This window comes from Phaethon lepturus, unplaced genomic scaffold, assembly GCF_000687285.1.
Source record: "Phaethon lepturus isolate BGI_N335 unplaced genomic scaffold, ASM68728v1 scaffold16349, whole genome shotgun sequence".
Classification (NCBI taxonomy): Eukaryota; Metazoa; Chordata; class Aves; order Phaethontiformes; family Phaethontidae; genus Phaethon; species Phaethon lepturus.
This window is the reverse complement of record NW_010565663.1, coordinates 23,098-42,791: the sequence shown is the minus strand read 5'-3', so window position 1 is coordinate 42,791 and position 19,694 is coordinate 23,098. Positions and strand designations below refer to the sequence as shown.

The following is a 19,694-nucleotide window of genomic DNA, read 5'->3' as shown; positions in this document are numbered from 1 at the left end:
CGGCGCCGCTGGGGCACGGGTCCCTGCCTGGCTCACGCCTTGCCGGTCACGAAGCCGAGGCTGAGCAGCGCTTCCACGAAGGGTCGCCCGTGGGCTGCTCCTCGCCTCCGATCACGGCGCGCTGCCCCGTCCCCCTCCTGCCGCTCGCGTCGAGCCCTCGAGAGGCGCTCCGTGAAAGTCGTGTTTCACGCCGCCTCGGTTTCGCATCAAAGCCGTCAATAAACACGTTTATTCTCTTGGCCGGAGCCTTTCGGCCTGACTCCGCAGGAAACCGGAGGCCAGCGAGGGAGGGCGAACGGGTGTCGCTGAAAGACAGCGTGGCCCGAGTTGTTACTAAGCATCGCGCCGACGTGGTGCTTACTGAGAAAAATGCCTCGAAGGAGGGGAAAAAACAGTGTGAGGTCTCAAGCATTTCAGCTGCCATTTTAGCACTGGAGGCTTCCTGCCGGCTGGGTGTTTGCGTAGCAAAACTGGTCTCTGATGGGTTTAATGAGCGAGGGCTGTCACAGACAGTGTGTTGTTATTCTCGGAGGTGCTATGTGGCTGGGTTCACTACAGCTTCCAGCTCTGTATAGCATGAATTAAAGCTTTCTTCTTGGACAATGTTTGTGGCTTGTTCTGCTCTTAAGTATCTTCAAGCAAGGAAGGAAAATTCTTAGAATTGTACTGCTTCTGTGGTTTTGCTTTTGGGTTTTTACTCATGTTTCTCCATATGATAGGTCATCTGCTCTGTTTTATGTTAATCTACATTTGTAATTCACTAATCAAAAAATATCCCTGGACAGTGGTTGTACACTTGTGAGGTAGGCAGCGTGCCCAGGTGTTTGTTGCCTTTGGGGACCTTAAGTTTTGCACTGAAAAAACTTTTCAAATGGAGAGGCATCATGTCCCTTGGAAGTGAAGTTAATGTAGTCTTTAACACTGCATACCTGGTTCGAGTTTATGGATGAAGAAGAGGTTAAACTTGTATTCACTTTGTTTAAAAATTTAATTTGATTGTATTTTTTAGCATTCTAGAATATTTTTGTAGAATTACAGAAATTGTTTTGTCTTTGGTTTATATGCTGCTACATGCATAAGGCTTGTGTGAGATACAACTCAAGTGAGCATTACCCATCACACTGCTCTGCATCTCCTGTTACCTAAAGAGCCTTTAATAATAAAATAGTAGACTTATTTTTTGTTGGGTTGTTGTTTTTGTTTTTTTTTTTTACTTAAATTGCTTATTTATTGAAGCCAGTGGTGGTCTAATTTAATTAAAACATTGACATACTTTCAGTGCATGTGTTTTGATTAGTGTTGTATAGGAACAGATTTTAAAGGGGGGTTGTGTGTGGTTAAATGAAAAATGTATGTAACTGGGTATGATCATGTAATGCTATCTCCCAACATGGAGCTATAGCTAACAGCTTAATTATTTTTCTTCAGACTTCTATCCTATCTTACTTTTTTTGGTTCCTGACTGATTTTCAAAATTGACTTGTTACTAAGCTGTCTCAGAAGATCTTTCACATCTTTGTACTGTTCACTAAATACTTGTGGATTGATGTGTTCAAGACACAGCTTGAATGAGGTCTCAAAACAGTTTGAGGTTGTTTCAATTGCATAGCTTTAAGGAGGAAATCTTAGTTTTGTTAGACTGAAAAGTAAAGTTTTAAATGGCAGCTTATAAAGCCTCAATAAATGCTTGAGTTTTGAATGCTGCCAAAGGTAGTTTTTAATTTGCATAAGTTTTTCTTGCTCAGGAAGGAACAAAGAGATCTCCAAACATAATGGAGAGACCTAACATGTATGAGAGTGCTAAAATAGCAAGAAATAAAGTTGCACAGGGCAAGCTAAATGTGCAAAAATATGATAAGGCATGACAACATAGAAACTATTTATGCTGTAAAATACTACTTCAGTACAGGGTCTGATTCTTTTCCCTTTTATTCATGCTGAATAATGTCATATGCTCCAAATGTTGCAAGTAGGACTATGTGTATGGTAGTGGAGTATATATTTTGAGACAGGCTATCATGATCTGGCTGTGAACTAGATTTTCAGCTACTTAAAATTCAAATATGTTGACTTGAAAAATATTCAACATTTACGGTATTTTTCAAATCGACTGTGCATGTTAAAGTTACATATTTTAAAATACCAAAAGATATTGAGTAAAACATAAGAAATGATCAGTAGGGTATTATCCCCCTCCCCCCCCCCCCCCCTTTTTTTTTTTTTTAAATCCCTCTCCCTTTACTGTTTCTCTGTCTTTGACTGGGGTTTCAGTTCATGTCCTGGTTGACTAAATCATCAAGGAAGTACTTTGCTTTACACAATGTACTTATAAGCTTTGTGATTACTCTTTCTTAATTTGATTTGTATTGAAGTGCTTTGTTAAATAGATTGTTAGCTTTTTAAAGAAAGTGCCAGGTAGATCAAGGAAAGTAAACACATCTTTAATGTCTAAGTAGTCTTTTCCAACTAAATATGTGATGCTTTCTAAACTGGCAATCAGGCTACCTCTGTCTGCAGACCTTTTAGACCTTCTGGTTAAAGGGGTTTTGGGGCACGTCAAATGGGTGTTCTCTTTGAAGAGTACTTCATTTAAACTAGCACTTGGAGACTGCATAGCATTAGTTGAAAATTATGGTGGCCATAAGTGGGGATTTGTTAAGCTTATGGACCCTACGTAGACTTTCTTTTATGGTATAGATAACCCAGCAGGTTTTGCTGTAAGAAAATGAGAATGCCCCTTAGTCTGCAAACAGTTGTAGTCCTTGTAATTTAAAGGAGAAGGCCAATGATAAATGAGATCTGAATCCTCTTCAGTAAATATACCTATTTTCAAAATAAAGTACGAGAACAAGGCCTTAATATGTAAAGTGTTGGTAAGATCTATTAATAGGAAAATATTTTTGTATTAACATTTTTGCTGCAGAAATCCCACAATTGCTTTAATAGACTCTGGTGGTAGTAGTGGTGGGAGCCCATGCACAGGCAAGTCTCTGTGGCCCATCCTGCGTGGCAGAGTACTTACTGGTGCTTTGTTTGGCTGAACTATATGGTCAGGTTGATTCAGTGGACAGATGATGGATAGGCTTTTGCACTGTAGGCAAGATCTGTAGGCTTTTTTTGTGTTGAAGATGGTTACAGCTATGGATGCACAATCAGGGCTTAATATGCTACTGAAGAAGCGGTGGGTTCCAGTAACTGCAAGTAAGAGTCCTTGGTAGCAACGGAAGCTTCAGGTATTCCCTTTCACCCCAGTGCTGCATTGCACCAGGCTGCAAAAAGAATCAGGAACTCTATCTGCTCTTTGAAAGAAACAGAAATAACTAAAAAATCTGAGAGAGAAGTGTTTGAGTTTTATAAATTCTATAACCATGCCATAGGATGACTTCATAAAAATGGAATACCCTAAGATGGCACTGGTAAATGGAATACGAGTGGTATGCCTCTGAAGGTGATCAGAAACCTCCGTGGGCAAGATGGGAATCCCTAATTCGGCAGCAGTTTCTTTCTGCTGCTTCTCCAGCAAGTAACATTGGGGAGCAAGTGTCTCAGGTTCTGGACTTGCTGGAATCCCCTATGCTCTGTAGGATTTTAAGGGGATCTGGAGGTACCTGGGGGTGGGATTCAGCAGGTGATCACGGCCAGCAGTATAAGACTTTTGTCAGGTTTCAGTTTCTCATGAGTTCAGGGCAGATACCATGAGTTTCTGTAACACAGAGGTGACTGTCCAAGTTACCCTGTTCCAGATATTTGCAAAAGTTGCATGGAAACCCTTGTCTGGCTGAAGCGAGATTCTCCTTATCAGCCAGTATGATGTATCTTCTGTGTGTGGGACTGTTGATGATTTTAGAAACATACTTCTGCTGTTACTTTCTTTCCCCACTGGCCCACTGCAGGAATTGCAGATTTGCTGTCAGGGTTACCGTGCTTAAAGTGAAGTCAGTGTTTCTGCCAGTCCTATGGGCTGTACATGAACAATCCTGTTGTTCTCGCTCACAGCCGTATAGCAAAGATTTGTCAGGTAAAACTACATGTTCAGTTACCTCTATAGAAAACATGTACAGGCAGCATAATTTTGCCTACAGTGTTTGGATTTTTTTTAATTTTTGTTATTAGTGGCAGTTTGTGATGAGAAAAGGATCCAGCCTTGACTTTAGGTCTTGAAGCTTTACAGGGCTGACAGTTTACTTTTAAAATAAGCAATTGCTGATCTGCAGTGTTTCAGTCATTAAAAAAAAAAAAAAACCACACTAAAACTAAATATCCCGCTACTCCCCCCAATTTATGTCTCGGGTCCAATAATTTGGATTAGCAATAATCTTACCTTAAGAAAAACCCCCTCTAATCTTAATTTTTGCCAGATTTGTTAGCAGATGTTGTAGTATAGTGTGTTTTGCAAGATACCTTGGTAGGAAAACTTTGTGAAATTTATTTGTCCTGAAAAAGAGAAATGAGCAACAATAATAAAAAAAATAGCGCGTAGTCAAGATTTAAGATTATTTGTGAAGCGAGTTTCCTGTAGCTTTTGTAAATTGGCCAATTTCCCTCAAGCTAATGTAGCAGGCAATACCACTTCAGATGGCAAAGGGTGAATCACAGAATCGTTGAGGTTGGAAGGGACTTTTGAGACTATATAGCCTAACCCTCCTGCTCAAGCATGATCCTTGGTATTCCTTCAGCCGTGAAGTGCAACTCTCGTATTCTTTTGGCCATGAAAATACTTGCTTGATCTACTGAAATTCACATTGTATGGATAATTATCTTTACATATCTATTGAATCAAATAAAATTTAGATGGAAACAGTAATAATTTTATGGAGTTAGTTGTGCCTTAATATACTTATATCACAATTAAATTTGTTGAAGACAGTTGAATTACTATAACTTACATTCTTGTTGCATTACAACAGGTAGGAGGAAAGCATGGTTTAATTTGGTTCCTTGTTTTCTGGTTTAACAAGTTTATGTTTTTTCTGCAAGTACCAAATTTTTAAGGCCAAAGGTGGCCACCAGAGTTGATTAGAGTTAGACCCTGGTACATTAAAAGAATGACAGAGCTCCTATTTGTCCTGTTTGAATTGTAAGCTTTTCGTTATCCAGAAGAATAGTAGACTCCTCAAAGATGGTGGTGCAGGCAGGAATGGTCATGAGTAAATAACATTGGAGCTGCCAGAGTGAAAAGAAACTGGTCCTAACTTTTTTTTTGCTAACTTGGTATCCAGTGGCATATTAGAGGTTTTTTTTATTATTTGTTGAAAGATAATACAGCTTTGCAATATGTTGGATAACACAATACAGTGTTGTTTTATTGAATGTTCTGAGATTTGACAACTCATGCGGTAGCCCTTTTGAACAGATTTGTTTTAATGAGCAAAACTGGTTTGCTAATTGGTGATAACATTTTGAAAGGCTTTTTTAATGAGAGGATTACATTTGCTGACAAAGTGCTGTGTTAGTGTAGTGTTGAGAAATATTACAGTGGTGTAAATTACCTTCTCTGCTATCTTTGCTAGATGAGATACATTAAGGGGGTTTGAATATAATTTGCTTCAGGCCATACAATTGAAGTAGTCTGTGCTGGATAACATTGCAACTTAAGGAAAAGCTGCTTATAAACATCATTGTTTTATAGTTTTATGTGTAATATTTACTTCTTTAAGAGATATTTCAAATTGGCTGAAAAGCTCAGTTTGCTGTACATAGTAACATGAATATTACCTTTTGTGTGTATCTGTAAAAAGACATGATTTTTGTGTGTGTCTTTACCCTAGATATTGAAGCACAAATCCGAGAAATTCAAGGAAAAAAGCCTGCTCTCGATGAAGCACAAGGAGTAGGCCTTGATTCCACAGGATATTACGATCAAGAAATTTATGGTGGCAGTGACAGCAGGTTTGCTGGATATGTCACTTCTATTGCAGCAACTGAATTGGAAGATGTAAGTGATTTTATGTATCTGTTTAGGGCATGCATTCTAAGTATATTGGAATTAATTTTGAGTAATTTTTAATAGCAGTTGCTGAAGTAAAAGCAGAGCCATACTGGACCAAATATGCTTCATCTGGGAAGCTCTTAAGTTCTAAGTCTGGCTTATACTTACATGAATTGTGCTTTGAAAGTCATGTAGGCCCAAGCAGAAGGCAAAAAGTTGTGGCCTGGTACTTAATCAGCATTAGCCTTGACTGGAATAATTGACTTTGTTCTGTTACTGCTGCCAAGATGAAAAATGGTGGTGAAAAAGAAAAAATCTAATAAAATTTGGGCCAACAAACTTAAGTGACTAAAACTGCTGTTTCTACTTAATTTTAGATTTCAGAGCAATTTTTGAGGATTGTTTTTTTCACTGTATTATGTTCTCCTTATGTATCCTGCTTGTAAGATTATATTAATTTCTAGTGTAACATTTGACCACATTTTCAGTTGCAGGAGCAGTCAGAAACTACAGTTCTGACCAGAAATGCATAGGCAACTACATACTACACCGAGTGAATTTATGTTTTTAAGAGGAAGGAAGATTGCTATGTTCAGTTTAGTATTAGGTGATATATTTTTGTAGTGAAGTACTATGTGTCATTTGTAGACTTCTAAGAATTCCTTAATTAAAAATTTCCATTACAGGGCCTCACATAATTTTAAGAGCAGTTTTTCTTTTGTGTTGCTGTAAATTGTTGCACAGAAACTGGCTACTAATATGAGGAAATAGATAGCAAAAGCGTCTTATGCATTCTGGGTACTTGTTATTGTCATTGTCTTGGAGAAGTTATAACTAAATCAATATTAATGTATTTCTGAATTTTTTTCACTGTTTCTCAAGCTTTTTATATGGTTGTTTACTGAAGTTTTTTTCTATATCTATCTGACTTTTAAGAAAAAATGGTTTGAATTCCTGTGCACCAGTTTTCACATGCCAGCGAGGGAACAATAGTGCTGATATGAAATACAGACTTTTGTATAACTAGTGTAGATAGTATACTTGATTAAATGTAGCGTATTGCAGAATTGAGTCTCGTAGAGAAAAAGTTGCTTTTTAGTGTTGTGGATAGGTTTATCTGATTCAGCAGTTTGGGAGTAATATAGCAAGCTATATGAAAAGGCTGGCTAAAATTTGGAATTAACTATTCCATTTGTCCACTTTCATCTTTTCTATGACCACAGGATGTTAATTTGACATTATTTTATCTAAATACCAACATGACAAATTTGCCATGTCTTTTTACCAACAGGATGATGATGACTACCCTTCTACAAGTTTGCTTGGCCAGAAGAAGCCAGGGTACCATGCTCCAGTGGCATTGCTTAATGACATACCACAGTCTACTGAACAGGTACAACTTAATTTAAGGCACAGTGAAATACTGTTGTAGGTATTAGGGTAAAGAAATGTTAAAGTTTTTCGAGACCAGGTCTTGTCTTCTGGAAATGCAAGATGTATGTAGAGAGGTATTGTATTTTAATTTTGCTCTAAATTTGTTACTGCTTTAGTTTAGGATTCCAGAGGGTGATAAAAACTGGCACTTCTGCATGTAAAGGCGATGTGGGAATACATGCTAAACTACTAAAAAATTTTTTTGATAGGTCAGATACTTCAAAAATGAAAATAACTGGAAAACGTAAATTCCTTTATCATTCTTTTTGTAAATAAAATGTAATCACTTTGGTTTTATATTCCTGGAGTATTTTTCTGTGAAATTTAAAAGCGTATGAAGTAGTGTGATATTGCTTTGCAAAAAGAAGGGGAAGGGTTGACAGCATGAAATGCTTTGGTAACAAGTGAATAAACTTTTTAAAATAGCAAATTATTGTTAGAAGTTATTTCATGAGAAATTTTGTGTTTAAAAAAAAAATTCCCAGTTACAGAAGTAAAATTTATATTAACATAGTGTTTTGACATTCCTACATAGTTAAGATTAAAAATAAAGTAGGCCTTTGTAGTAATACTGAAAATAAATACAGGCTTATGGTCACCAGACACTTTTCATATCGTTGTTCTTGCATATGTGACTAACAAGCTCTTTTTGGTTTTTAGTATGATCCTTTTGCAGAACATCGTCCTCAAAAGATTGCAGATCGGGAAGATGAGTACAAAAAGCACAGGCGGATGATGATAATTTCCCCTGAGCGTCTTGATCCTTTTGCAGATGGTAATTTATTTTGACTTTTCTAAACCCTTTATGAAATTTGTTGTCTTTAATTGTCTTTAGCCCTTTGATTTCTGTTGGCATGCTTGTAAACTTAGTTTTGTTTTAAACATCCCCTTTTTATAGAGATTTGGTTGAAAATCTAGATGCCATATTCTTCATCTTTGTAATACAAGTTTTCTTTCCAGGTAGAAGGACAAGAAAATAATGAGCCATTGCCATAGAAACACAAAGGGTTAAAGGTTTCTCTTTTCATTTTGTTTTGGGTTGTGCGTTATACGTTGAACAACTTGTGTATTGAGTGCTCAGATTCTTTCAGTACCTTGAAAGTTTTCATTCCAAATCATAGATTTACAGGGTTACTGCTTGTGAAATGCTAGCTCTCAAAATAGAGCACCTAATTCTTGCCATCCTATGTAAACTTAGGTGGTATAGCTAAACGAAGCAAAAGCATATATAAGACTTTGATACTATTAATAGTTCAAGTCTGTTCTGATAATTTTAGAATGCAAGTCAGGAAAAGGGGTATAGTGGGTCTGACAGAAACTTTCTTCAGGTGAGTGAGTTTCACGTGTGGCAATAAGGTGCCTGTTGGCTTAAAATTAGTAGCTATTTTGCAGGTTTTAAAAATTAGAATTTCAGCCTGCATGAATTAATAGGGATATTAATTATTTTACTTGCTTAATTGTAATTGATATAAACATGTATTGTCAGAATTCACAGGCCCATACTAACTGTCCTTAATTTCTTTCCTACAGCAGTACTGCTATATGCCAGTCCTGTCTGCATTCTTAAGGGTGCAGTTCAACACATCCTGTGTAGATTATGGTGAAAAAGTATTCCAAAGGAAAGTCCTATCAAAGCTAGTGTCAGAATGACACAGCCAATTGGGCAATGATCTTCAGCATAGAAATGTTTAAGAAGTTCATTTTTTTCCCTAAATTATAATGCTATACCACTTGTATAGCAAATCTGCACATTTTTCTTAAAGAGAAGTGTTTTTCTTGACAAGTCTTATTTTTATAAAGTTGGGCTTCTTGTAAAGTATTTAAAAGTTTAAATAACTCAAGATACACAGCATAAAACAACATATGGTATACAAACCCCATTACCTGTGAGTATCGTTGTGGTGGTATATGTATGGTATTGCATTCAGCTCCCAATCACAATTGTACCTTGAGAAGAGGGGGAAAGTGTCATCAAACAGTTTTTTGGGGTTTTTTGTTTTGTTTGTTTTTTTAATGAAGCCCTTTTACAATATTGACGCTAGAAGATCTGGGAGATGTGTCCGGATTTGTCAGACTTATAAATGGGTCTTTATGATAAAACATATTAAACATTACTTAGGTATGCAATAGTTAGTTATAGTCAGATAGCAACTAGGATTTAACAGCTTACACAAGGTAATGTTTTGAATATAAATATCTTTCCAAAGTGTTACTAATGGTAAAGAGATAATTTTCTAGGCTTCTATTCTGCTGCTTGAAGTCAGAACTGCTGATGGAGACAAAGGCACGAAAGTGTACGTATTCCGGATTAGCAACCCAGGAACCCATCACTTCTGAAGACTCTTAACTGTGTTGTCATTTTATCATTTATATCGGCTTTAAAATATTTGTTTGAAACTGCAGTAGCTATGTTTGTGTTCAAACAGGTTAAATTGATCAGCAAACTGAATAAACGTAAGATACATGTAATTTTTAAAATTTTCAATCAAAAAGTAAAATTAAATGATCATGGAATAATATAATATTAGAGCAGGACAATAGAAAAAGTCAATAGTTTCTGCTTATCCTGTACTCATTGTGCTCCATTCCTGTTGCTGTTCTCTTCTGCAGGAGGGAAGACACCAGATCCTAAAATGAATGCCAGAACATACATGGATGTTATGCGTGAACAGCATTTAACAAAAGAAGAGGTGTGTGTGGGGAGGGTTTTCCACTTGAATTTAGTTTCATTTATCAGCTTTTGAAAGCATGTTAAGAAAGTGGGAGTGGAAATTCTGTTAACTTTTTGTCTTGACTTGAAAGTCTCTTTCTTTGGAAAATCCTGTTCTTCATGTGTTAAAAGTCAGTAGAATTTAAAGACGAAAGTTTTGAAAAGCACCTGTTCTGTATAATACCTAAACAATGGAGGGAGAAGTAGTCTCAATATGTTTTAATCTGCATTTCTTTATAGCACTTGGACTTCTTGTTTTTTATTTTCTTTCAGAGGATGAGAGTAAAAAAATGTGACAGTCACTGAGGTGTATTCAGTATGAGAGATGTTTTTGTGAGCTCTGTGTAAAGGGAATCCAGGGAGGTTTTAAAAGGCTTTTGTTGAAGCACTTAGAACAGATGTTGCAGTACTAAGAATTGGTGTAAGGTTAACATTTGGTTTTAAATATTAAAACAAGTAAAAGTACATGCTTTATTCATGGCTACTAAAAATTCCTTCTAACAGGTAAGAAGATTTTGGTAATATAATCAAATTTCTTGTGTAATACTTACAGTGCCATCTTATTAATTGGAGCAAGATCTTGTAGTTCCAGTTACCTTTGTAGATTGATATTGATTTACCCTACTTGACTTACTTTAATTGAGGAATTAGTTTATAATTTTGACAATCTTAACTGTTCATGGACGCATTGATAAGTGACAAACAGTCTGGGTTAGTGTGCTGTTTTAACAATGTAATCTCAGAATTTTAAATAAAAAAGTCCTGAAATTCTTATGTTGAGGGATATAGCTCACATGAACATGTTTTCTAAGTCATCCACCTCTAATTTACAGAAGTAGAACTTGTTTCAAACAGATGCTTAATGATTTTAGGGCATACATGTAAGTGACAGAAACTGATAGCACTCAAAATTCTCCATGCGCTAGCAGTTGTTGTAGTAATGGCTTTAAGAAATCAATTTAAAAACAGCCCCTCTAGTCTCATAGCTGCTCTGTCAGTATAGAAGAATTTGAAAATATAATGAACTTGAAATTAAAACAGTAGCTAATTGCATGTTATCTGAGCAAAACCTCAAAAAATAACATAAAAAAATTATGATGCAGCTGAAATATCTCTTTTAATGGTATAATCTGAAGTGACCTTCTTAAGAAATCTGTTTCTTACGTTTGCCTTTTTGTGCCCTTGAATAGAGGGAAATTAGGCAACAACTAGCTGAAAAAGCTAAAGCTGGAGAGCTTAAAGTCGTCAATGGAGCTGCATCTCAGCCACCTTCAAAACGCAAACGTCGTTGGGATCAGACAGCTGATCAGACTCCAGGTGCTACACCTAAAAAGTTATCCAGTTGGGATCAAGCAGAGGTAATACTAGTGTTCATCATCTTATCTACAGAAGCCATTAATGCTAATCTTCAATTTCAGAAGTTTCTTACCTACTTGAACAGAGTAACTGTCAGTCTTTTACTTTATAGTATGAGAGATACTAATGCTTTTGGGTTTGTCTTGTATAGACTCCTGGACATACACCATCTCTGCGATGGGATGAAACTCCAGGCCGTGCAAAGGGTAGTGAAACTCCTGGTGCCACCCCAGGCTCAAAAATATGGGATCCCACTCCCAGTCATACACCAGCAGGAGCTGCCACACCTGGACGGGACACACCTGGTCATGCAACACCAGGCCATGGAGGTGCCACTTCCAGTGCACGTAAAAATCGATGGGATGAAACACCTAAAACAGAAAGAGGTATTTATGGCAAACTGGAAAGTGCATAATAAGTTTTGAATGGTTAATTCTACAGTATTTTTTTTACCTTAAATAAACAGTAGATTAAGAAGTCAGGCAAGAAGTTGTTGTATCCTGACATCTAGTGGTTGCTGTGGAGTGATGTTTTTGTCTGAGTTTGTCGCATTGAATTCTGCTTGTTAGCTTAGCTCACATCTGTGAAAGCACCTTGGCTCAAAAATTGAATCAAAGTTTTGTAGTATATCTAGTGACTGCTGCAGGTTGGGATTTTAATGTGATAAAGGAGCTCACATTGGATTGCTTTTTGTTATACATTTATGTGTGGTGGTTTTGAACTGTTTTAATTTTTTTGAAGAGGTTATATTAGAACAAGTTTTGGAAGCATTTTCACACCTGCCTAATTTGAGTGAAGCTCATGCATCAGAGAATAGTGAAACATCTTTGTTCCTTAATGCGTTTATCAAGGGAGTACGTGGAGTACTTTGTCTAATGTCTAGAACATCTAAGTTCTTTTGTATTTTTTAGGATTTTATTTATGCTAAGATTCAGCAAGAAGGTGACATGCTTTTTTCATAAAATGAAGTTCTCTGTTGGATGTTTTTAGTGTAATGCCTGTGTCTTTTCAGTAGTCACCAAAGTAGTCTTTACTTTTTGTCTAGTGTATTTGTTTATTTGATACTTGTTGATTTGTATAGACATGAGGATGTGATATTGAAAATGGGTTTGGATATTGATACTGTAGTTGGAGTATATGCTGTTCACTTTCTACAAAAGCTGTTTTGTTTTTCCTTAGATACTCCGGGGCATGGCAGTGGATGGGCTGAGACACCTCGTACAGATAGAGGTGGTGACTCCATTGGTGAGACACCAACCCCAGGAGCAAGTAAAAGAAAGTCACGATGGGATGAAACACCTGCTAGCCAGATGGGTGGCAGCACTCCTGTCCTGACACCTGGCAAAACACCCATTGGTACACCAGCTATGAACATGGCAACTCCTACCCCAGGTAAGCCTGGTCCATTCTCTAAGGCTTCACTTTCATTTGTGGAAATGTTTACCTTTATATTGTATTTTGAAATAGACTTCTGCCTAACATGTTCTTCTGCCCATATGAAAGTGGTCAGTATGTGCTCAGTTTACCATTTTTAACACCCACAGCAACTCAGTTCTGGAGGGGAATCGAGACTAAGGTTATATGTCTGTTGCTGTTCAATTTAGTTAGTAAAAAATTGGTAAAAGGCTCTCTAAAAGTTTGATATCTTACTGGCTACAGGTTTCAAGTGCTATGGAAACTTTGGCTCAAGAGAGCACTTAAAGGTTAAGTAAACAAGTCGCCTCCTTCTGCATACAGAAGGGTTTTTTTTAAATCCTTTCTTATATGTGTGTTTTTTTTTAAATTGAAATATAGGTCATATCATGAGCATGACTCCTGAACAGCTGCAGGCTTGGCGTTGGGAAAGGGAAATCGATGAGAGAAACAGACCACTTTCTGATGAAGAGTTGGATGCTATGTTTCCAGAAGGATATAAGGTAATTCAACTGGAATAAAACACAGCAGAGCATGATAGGTTTTTTTCTGCCAGAGGATACTGATTTTTTTTTTTTTACCAAACATGTTCCAAAAGTCACATGTTTCACACTAAGTATTAATTGTTGATTGTAGATTTTTGTTTGATTCAGTTACTGGTTTATTTTAAATCCATTAGACAGGGAGAACTAAATGTGGTCTCAAAGGCCAGTTGTTATTCTGCTTCTCAATTTTGGGAATGCCCATGAAGGCCAGTAATGAGCTCTGAATGGACTGATTAAAATACTAAGTCCAGACGTACTAAAACATAGAAGAGAATCGCAAACTCTGAAGTCGGCAAGTATACTGTGTTGATACAGATATTGAAGTGCTTCTTGAATACCTTGTAAAGAGACTTCAGAGTTTATTATCCAAGCTCTCAGCGGTGGAAGTGGGCTTTCTGCTGAAATATTGTCAATATAGGATAAGCACAAACACAGACTGTCATGGTGAATTTGTTTGTATTGCCTGTGAGTGTGGGATCTAATGTATGCAATAACACTCACACAAATCCCCAAACAAATAAAATGGAAGATACAAGTTTAGTAATGTTTTGTATTTGATGCCTTCCTCTTTTTATATCTGTTGTGATGAGAGAAATTTTGTTCTTTCTTCTGTAGGTTCTTCCCCCACCAGCTGGTTATGTACCTATTCGCACTCCAGCTCGTAAGCTTACAGCAACCCCGACACCTTTGGGTGGTATGACTGGATTCCACATGCAGACAGAAGACCGGACTATGAAAAGTGTTAATGACCAGCCATCTGGCAATCTTCCATTCCTAAAACCAGATGATATCCAATACTTTGATAAACTGCTGGTAAATGAGATTTCACTCATGCTGATTAAAGTTTCCTGATTTCTCTTGAATATGTAGCAATGCCTATTTATTTGTCTGGAATTATTTGTAGGTTGATGTTGATGAGTCAACTCTGAGCCCTGAAGAACAGAAGGAGAGAAAAATAATGAAATTACTTCTGAAAATAAAGAATGGCACACCTCCCATGAGAAAGGTGAGATGAATTGTCAGATGCATTTATGTAATTCCATTTTTCAAAAATCTCCATTTGTTTTCAGGTTTAATTTCAGTTGTCTGTGGGATTATTTTTAAGATAATCTCCTAAACTTTGACCCATTTAGTGCTTTTTTCCTTTTCTATATCTGTGTGGATTTTTGTTTGTTATTCGATGTAATTTAGTATTGCTGCTTTTTGTATGGTGATACCAGTCACTAAATAGTATATGACTTGTATCATATCGTTTTTTACTATTCTGAGAAACTAGATTTATAGTGCTTTTTGCTTACAGGGCTTCATAATTTTCTGGATTTTGCTTCTTATGCTTAAATTAGCAGTGTAGCTTTAGTTAAGTTTCAGCCTTACACATTATGCAATACAGTAGCAGTCTTTTCTGTGCTTTAAATTGACCATAGCACCAAGCTGCCTAGGTGCAAGTAAAAGCTGTATAAGGTACTTTTCAGATGTAGCCATTCCTAATATTAGACCAGGAGTGTTCTTTTCTTGAAAATTGAACATCTGGGAGCTAGCATCAGGGTGCTTCTCTTCACGCATTTGTTTTTAAACAGATCAGCATAAAATTGTTTGAAGTACAGTTTTACAGTGTTAGAAGCAAGTATTTTGAAGCCTGTGGTTACAGTGAATTACATACCTGTTTTATAACTGTTCAGTATTGTTTCCATAGTTTAACTGATAGGCTGTTTGCTTTTCTTTAGGCTGCATTGCGACAAATTACTGATAAAGCTCGGGAATTTGGAGCGGGGCCATTGTTTAATCAGATTCTGCCTCTGCTGATGTCACCAACGCTTGAAGATCAAGAACGTCACTTGCTTGTCAAAGTCATCGACAGAATTCTTTACAAACTGGATGACTTGGTCCGACCATATGTACATAAGGTCTGTTGCAGTTCACCATTTCATCTTTGATTTGCTTTTTCTGATCACTGCTGGGAGAAGCGTATATTTTATTTGCATATCAGAAGAGGATGATACCATGGTTTTGTGTTTTTTTTGTGTGTGGTTTTTTTTTGTTTTTGTTTTTGTTTTTTTGTTTTGTTTTGTTTTTTTTTTACATAATTGACTTTCTTAAGCCAAACTTTAAGTTCTTGTACTGTGATCGAAGTGTGAGCTTTACAGTAGTAAGGCATGATGCAAAAATGATATATGCATACTTGGGGATGGGAAAGGGATCTTATCTGATTTGGGTAGTATCTCCGGGCCAGGTCCTTTAGAGACAGCTGTAAAAAAAAAAAAAAGAGCATAATGGATGTAAATTTTTTTCTGGTCTTTATAAAGTTTTAAGCTTGGGTCCATGGAATGATCTTTGTTTCATGGAGTCTGGTTGGGCCAGAAATATTACTAAAAGCATTAATGAAAGGAAATATTAATTTGTTCATCTTTTCCAGATCCTTGTTGTCATTGAACCACTGCTGATTGATGAAGACTACTATGCTAGAGTGGAAGGCAGAGAAATTATTTCAAACTTGGCTAAGGTAAAGTTCCAGCCTTCATTAAGGCATTGAGTTAGCTTACATACAGCTGCATGTTTATAGGCACAGCAGAAGAATTAACTGTGCTGTTCATAAATCCAGTTGGTATGTTTTTTATGTTTTTCCTTCAGGCTGCTGGTTTGGCAACAATGATCTCCACAATGCGACCTGATATTGATAACATGGATGAATATGTCCGAAATACAACAGCTCGAGCCTTTGCTGTTGTTGCGTCTGCTTTGGGCATTCCTTCTCTGTTACCATTCTTGAAAGCTGTCTGTAAAAGCAAAAAATCCTGGCAGGCTAGACATACTGGCATCAAGATTGTACAGCAGATTGCTATTCTTATGGGTTGTGCGATCTTGCCTCATCTCAGGAGCTTGGTTGAAATTATTGAACATGGTAAGCTCTGCTTTCCCAGGTAAAGGTTTTTTATTCACTTCATATTTGGAAAATTTTTCATACCCCAGTGAGGCACAGTGATAATAAGGTCCTTGTTTTGTGTGTTGACACTAACAAACAGTTCAGCTGACTCAGTTTTCCTGAAAATAAGTTAATCCCTTTTATATTTCCCTGCTATTTTTGCTATTTGAACTTAAGTCACAAGAAGTACATAAAGTGGTGAAAAACACTGTTCTCTTGCAGGTCTGGTGGATGAGCAGCAGAAAGTTCGCACCATTAGTGCTTTGGCTATTGCTGCTTTGGCTGAGGCAGCTACTCCCTATGGTATTGAGTCGTTTGATTCTGTTCTGAAGCCTTTATGGAAGGGTATACGTCAACACAGAGGAAAGGTATATGTAAAAAACTGTCTTTAGTTTGAACTGAAATGGATGTATATCTTCTGTAACTCATTAGAGACATATTTCTGCATTTAAATAGGGTTTGGCTGCCTTTTTGAAGGCTATTGGTTACCTGATTCCACTCATGGATGCTGAGTATGCAAACTACTATACCAGAGAAGTCATGCTAATCCTTATCAGAGAGTTCCAGTCTCCTGATGAAGAGATGAAAAAAATTGTGTTGAAGGTATGTCAGAATGATTGTTTAGCATTAATATCGAATACATACATTTTCCTTTGGGGGGTTGGGGGTGGGGAACCAACAAACCCAAACCAAACCAAAAATCAACCCACCGCAAAACCTGCCCAGAATTAAAATTGTTCTATTTTTTTATTTCCTGTCAGGTTGTAAAGCAGTGTTGTGGTACGGATGGTGTTGAAGCAAACTACATTAAAACAGAAATCTTGCCACCTTTTTTCAAACACTTCTGGCAGCACAGAATGGCATTGGACAGAAGAAATTACAGACAGGTATTTGTTTTTTTTTAGTTGGAAAATTATTTACAGTAGAACACAATTCACATTAGAATGTTCATTCAGGCTAGATGCTTGATTTTTGTCTTGTATGTTCTGAAACTGAATTGTGTTTGGACTAGTGATTTAGAAGTTGCATAGCTAGAAGATTCACTTGTTCTTAGGAGGCTATCAAGACATTTTACATCTGTGAATATGAGGCTGCATCAGTTGGATCAGTTGTAAGGTGGGGTAGTTCACCCCATTTCTGTTGTTTAATACATTGGATGATTTCTAAAGGTAAAACCAGTTGTTTGTAGCGGGCTTATCATGCATGATACTGTTTCTCCTCTTCAGACTAGGGAAATTTATTTTCAAGATGTAGAAAGTAGATTTTAACAATGCTTGCTTACTTAACATTTTTATATTTCAGTTGGTTGATACAACTGTGGAGCTGGCAAATAAAGTTGGAGCAGCAGAAATTATTTCTAGAATTGTGGATGATCTGAAAGATGAGGCTGAGCAATACAGAAAAATGGTCATGGAAACAATTGAGAAGATAATGGGAAACCTGGGAGCAGCAGACATTGATCATAAACTGGAAGAACAGCTTATTGATGGTATCCTGTATGCCTTTCAGGAGCAGACCACAGAGGTAAGGCTAAGGGTGTTTAGTATTTTGTTCACTTTAATTGTAAGCTAGCTCACTGTTAGTTATACAGAAATGCATGCTTCTAAGTTAGATTTTTAGAATTCTTTTTTTAGGCATCAGTGCTCTAATAAATGAAATCCAGAAACAAGCTATGGAATGTTAGTGTTTTAATAACAATTGTAGATGATGTTGTGTTTAATTAAAATGTAGTGTTGCTGTTGGTCTGATTTTCCTTTGTTGTTTTTACACTAGGATTCTGTGATGCTGAATGGTTTTGGCACAGTGGTTAATGCTCTAGGCAAAAGAGTTAAACCCTACTTGCCACAAATCTGTGGTACAGTTTTGTGGCGTTTGAACAACAAATCAGCTAAAGTTAGACAGCAGGCTGCTGACCTGATCTCTCGTACTGCAGTTGTCATGAAAACTTGTCAAGAGGTATTGTATTGATTTCTTCTACCAAATTTGCTGTAGTATGCCACAGTAATAAGAGATGGGGAAAAACATTAACTTCTAAATCTTTTTACTTGGTTGTAGGAAAAACTGATGGGACACTTGGGTGTTGTATTGTATGAGTACCTGGGTGAAGAATATCCTGAAGTACTGGGCAGCATACTTGGAGCACTTAAAGCTATTGTGAATGTTATAGGTATGTTTGTGTATTGATTACATATCTGTTCAAGAGCAAAATGAAAAGGCAGTATAAAACTAAATATGCCTGTTTGAATTCAATAGGTATGCACAAGATGACACCACCAATCAAAGATCTGCTGCCACGACTTACACCTATTTTGAAGAACAGACATGAGAAAGTACAGGAAAATTGTATTGATCTTGTTGGGCGCATTGCAGACCGGTAAGCTGCCGAATGATAAAATATTTGACCCTTTGCATGGTCAATTATTGTAGCAAAAGCTAAAGTTGAGTATCAGGTTTGGCATCTGTGTATTTATTGTCATATCTTAAGCTTTATGCACAGCTTAAGAAATATCAAGAGGTGGGATATTTAGCAGACGGTCTGTTCAATGTATTATATAATTTTGCGAACACTTTAAGAAATATGTTGTCCATTTATGCAAACTTAGAATGCACACAAAATAATAGAGTACCCTGTTAACCAGTGAAGGTCTAATCTTAATTGGATACCTAATTAACGAAGTAGCTTAAGCAGTATCCCTCCGATAGCAAATGAACAGGTGCTGCAATTTCTGTGGTTTTATTTAAAAACTTCTAACAGCTCTGAGGAGGTAACTCACTTTATTCCTTCAGAGGTGCAGAATATGTTTCTGCGAGAGAATGGATGAGGATCTGCTTTGAACTGCTTGAATTACTAAAAGCTCACAAGAAAGCTATCCGAAGAGCCACAGTGAACACTTTTGGTTATATCGCGAAAGCTATTGGGTAAGTTGGTCTAATGCTTATCCACTTCTACACACAGTTACCTAACATAGTGATGATTGTGAGTTTTCTGGTGAGAAATATTCAAGCTTCATTACATTTAACATGTTAAATGTGTAGACTTGATTTTACTAATTTTGTAGAAGGAGGATAGAGTTACCTATTCTTCGTTAACGTAGGGTGCTGCAGTTTTGAACTAAATTTGTAGACTAGCAAGGTTAGAGTATAATTTGGTAGTAAGAGCTGTTTGTCTCATGAATTTTTGATACATTCAGACCCTCTCTGTATTGTTTCGTAAACTCTTCTTTAAATGCTCATTCTCTCTCCTCTTACTTTTCCCCAAATCAATACTCCTATTGATTTGCAAAGCGTTTTTTGCTACTAAGGTGATACTGCAAGTCAGCATGTTGTAGAATGAAGCCCAATTCCCACCTTTATGCGTATTTTTAAATAAGTGACCAATGACTGACA

The 19,694-nt window shown here is 36.8% G+C and overlaps 1 protein-coding gene across 1 annotated transcript in view; it reads left to right on the top strand.

The window, feature by feature from the left end:
* The first annotated feature begins 3,420 nt into the window (after positions 1–3,420).
* The window catches only part of SF3B1 (splicing factor 3b, subunit 1, 155kDa), a 19,675-nt gene continuing 3,401 nt past the window's right edge, over positions 3,421–19,694 (top strand). The window contains exons 1-22 of the mRNA XM_010295259.1: positions 3,421–3,580; positions 5,739–5,935; positions 7,221–7,322; positions 8,024–8,138; positions 9,974–10,053; positions 11,264–11,431; positions 11,581–11,815; positions 12,609–12,821; positions 13,224–13,345; positions 14,003–14,200; positions 14,292–14,393; positions 15,112–15,291; positions 15,801–15,887; positions 16,016–16,286; positions 16,530–16,675; positions 16,764–16,910; positions 17,069–17,194; positions 17,610–17,831; positions 18,081–18,263; positions 18,363–18,474; positions 18,561–18,681; positions 19,095–19,226. Of these exons, the coding sequence (XP_010293561.1) occupies positions 3,421–3,580; positions 5,739–5,935; positions 7,221–7,322; positions 8,024–8,138; positions 9,974–10,053; positions 11,264–11,431; positions 11,581–11,815; positions 12,609–12,821; positions 13,224–13,345; positions 14,003–14,200; positions 14,292–14,393; positions 15,112–15,291; positions 15,801–15,887; positions 16,016–16,286; positions 16,530–16,675; positions 16,764–16,910; positions 17,069–17,194; positions 17,610–17,831; positions 18,081–18,263; positions 18,363–18,474; positions 18,561–18,681; positions 19,095–19,226 (3,419 nt within the window). The remainder of the gene's footprint in view (positions 3,581–5,738; positions 5,936–7,220; positions 7,323–8,023; positions 8,139–9,973; positions 10,054–11,263; positions 11,432–11,580; positions 11,816–12,608; positions 12,822–13,223; positions 13,346–14,002; positions 14,201–14,291; positions 14,394–15,111; positions 15,292–15,800; positions 15,888–16,015; positions 16,287–16,529; positions 16,676–16,763; positions 16,911–17,068; positions 17,195–17,609; positions 17,832–18,080; positions 18,264–18,362; positions 18,475–18,560; positions 18,682–19,094; positions 19,227–19,694) is intronic.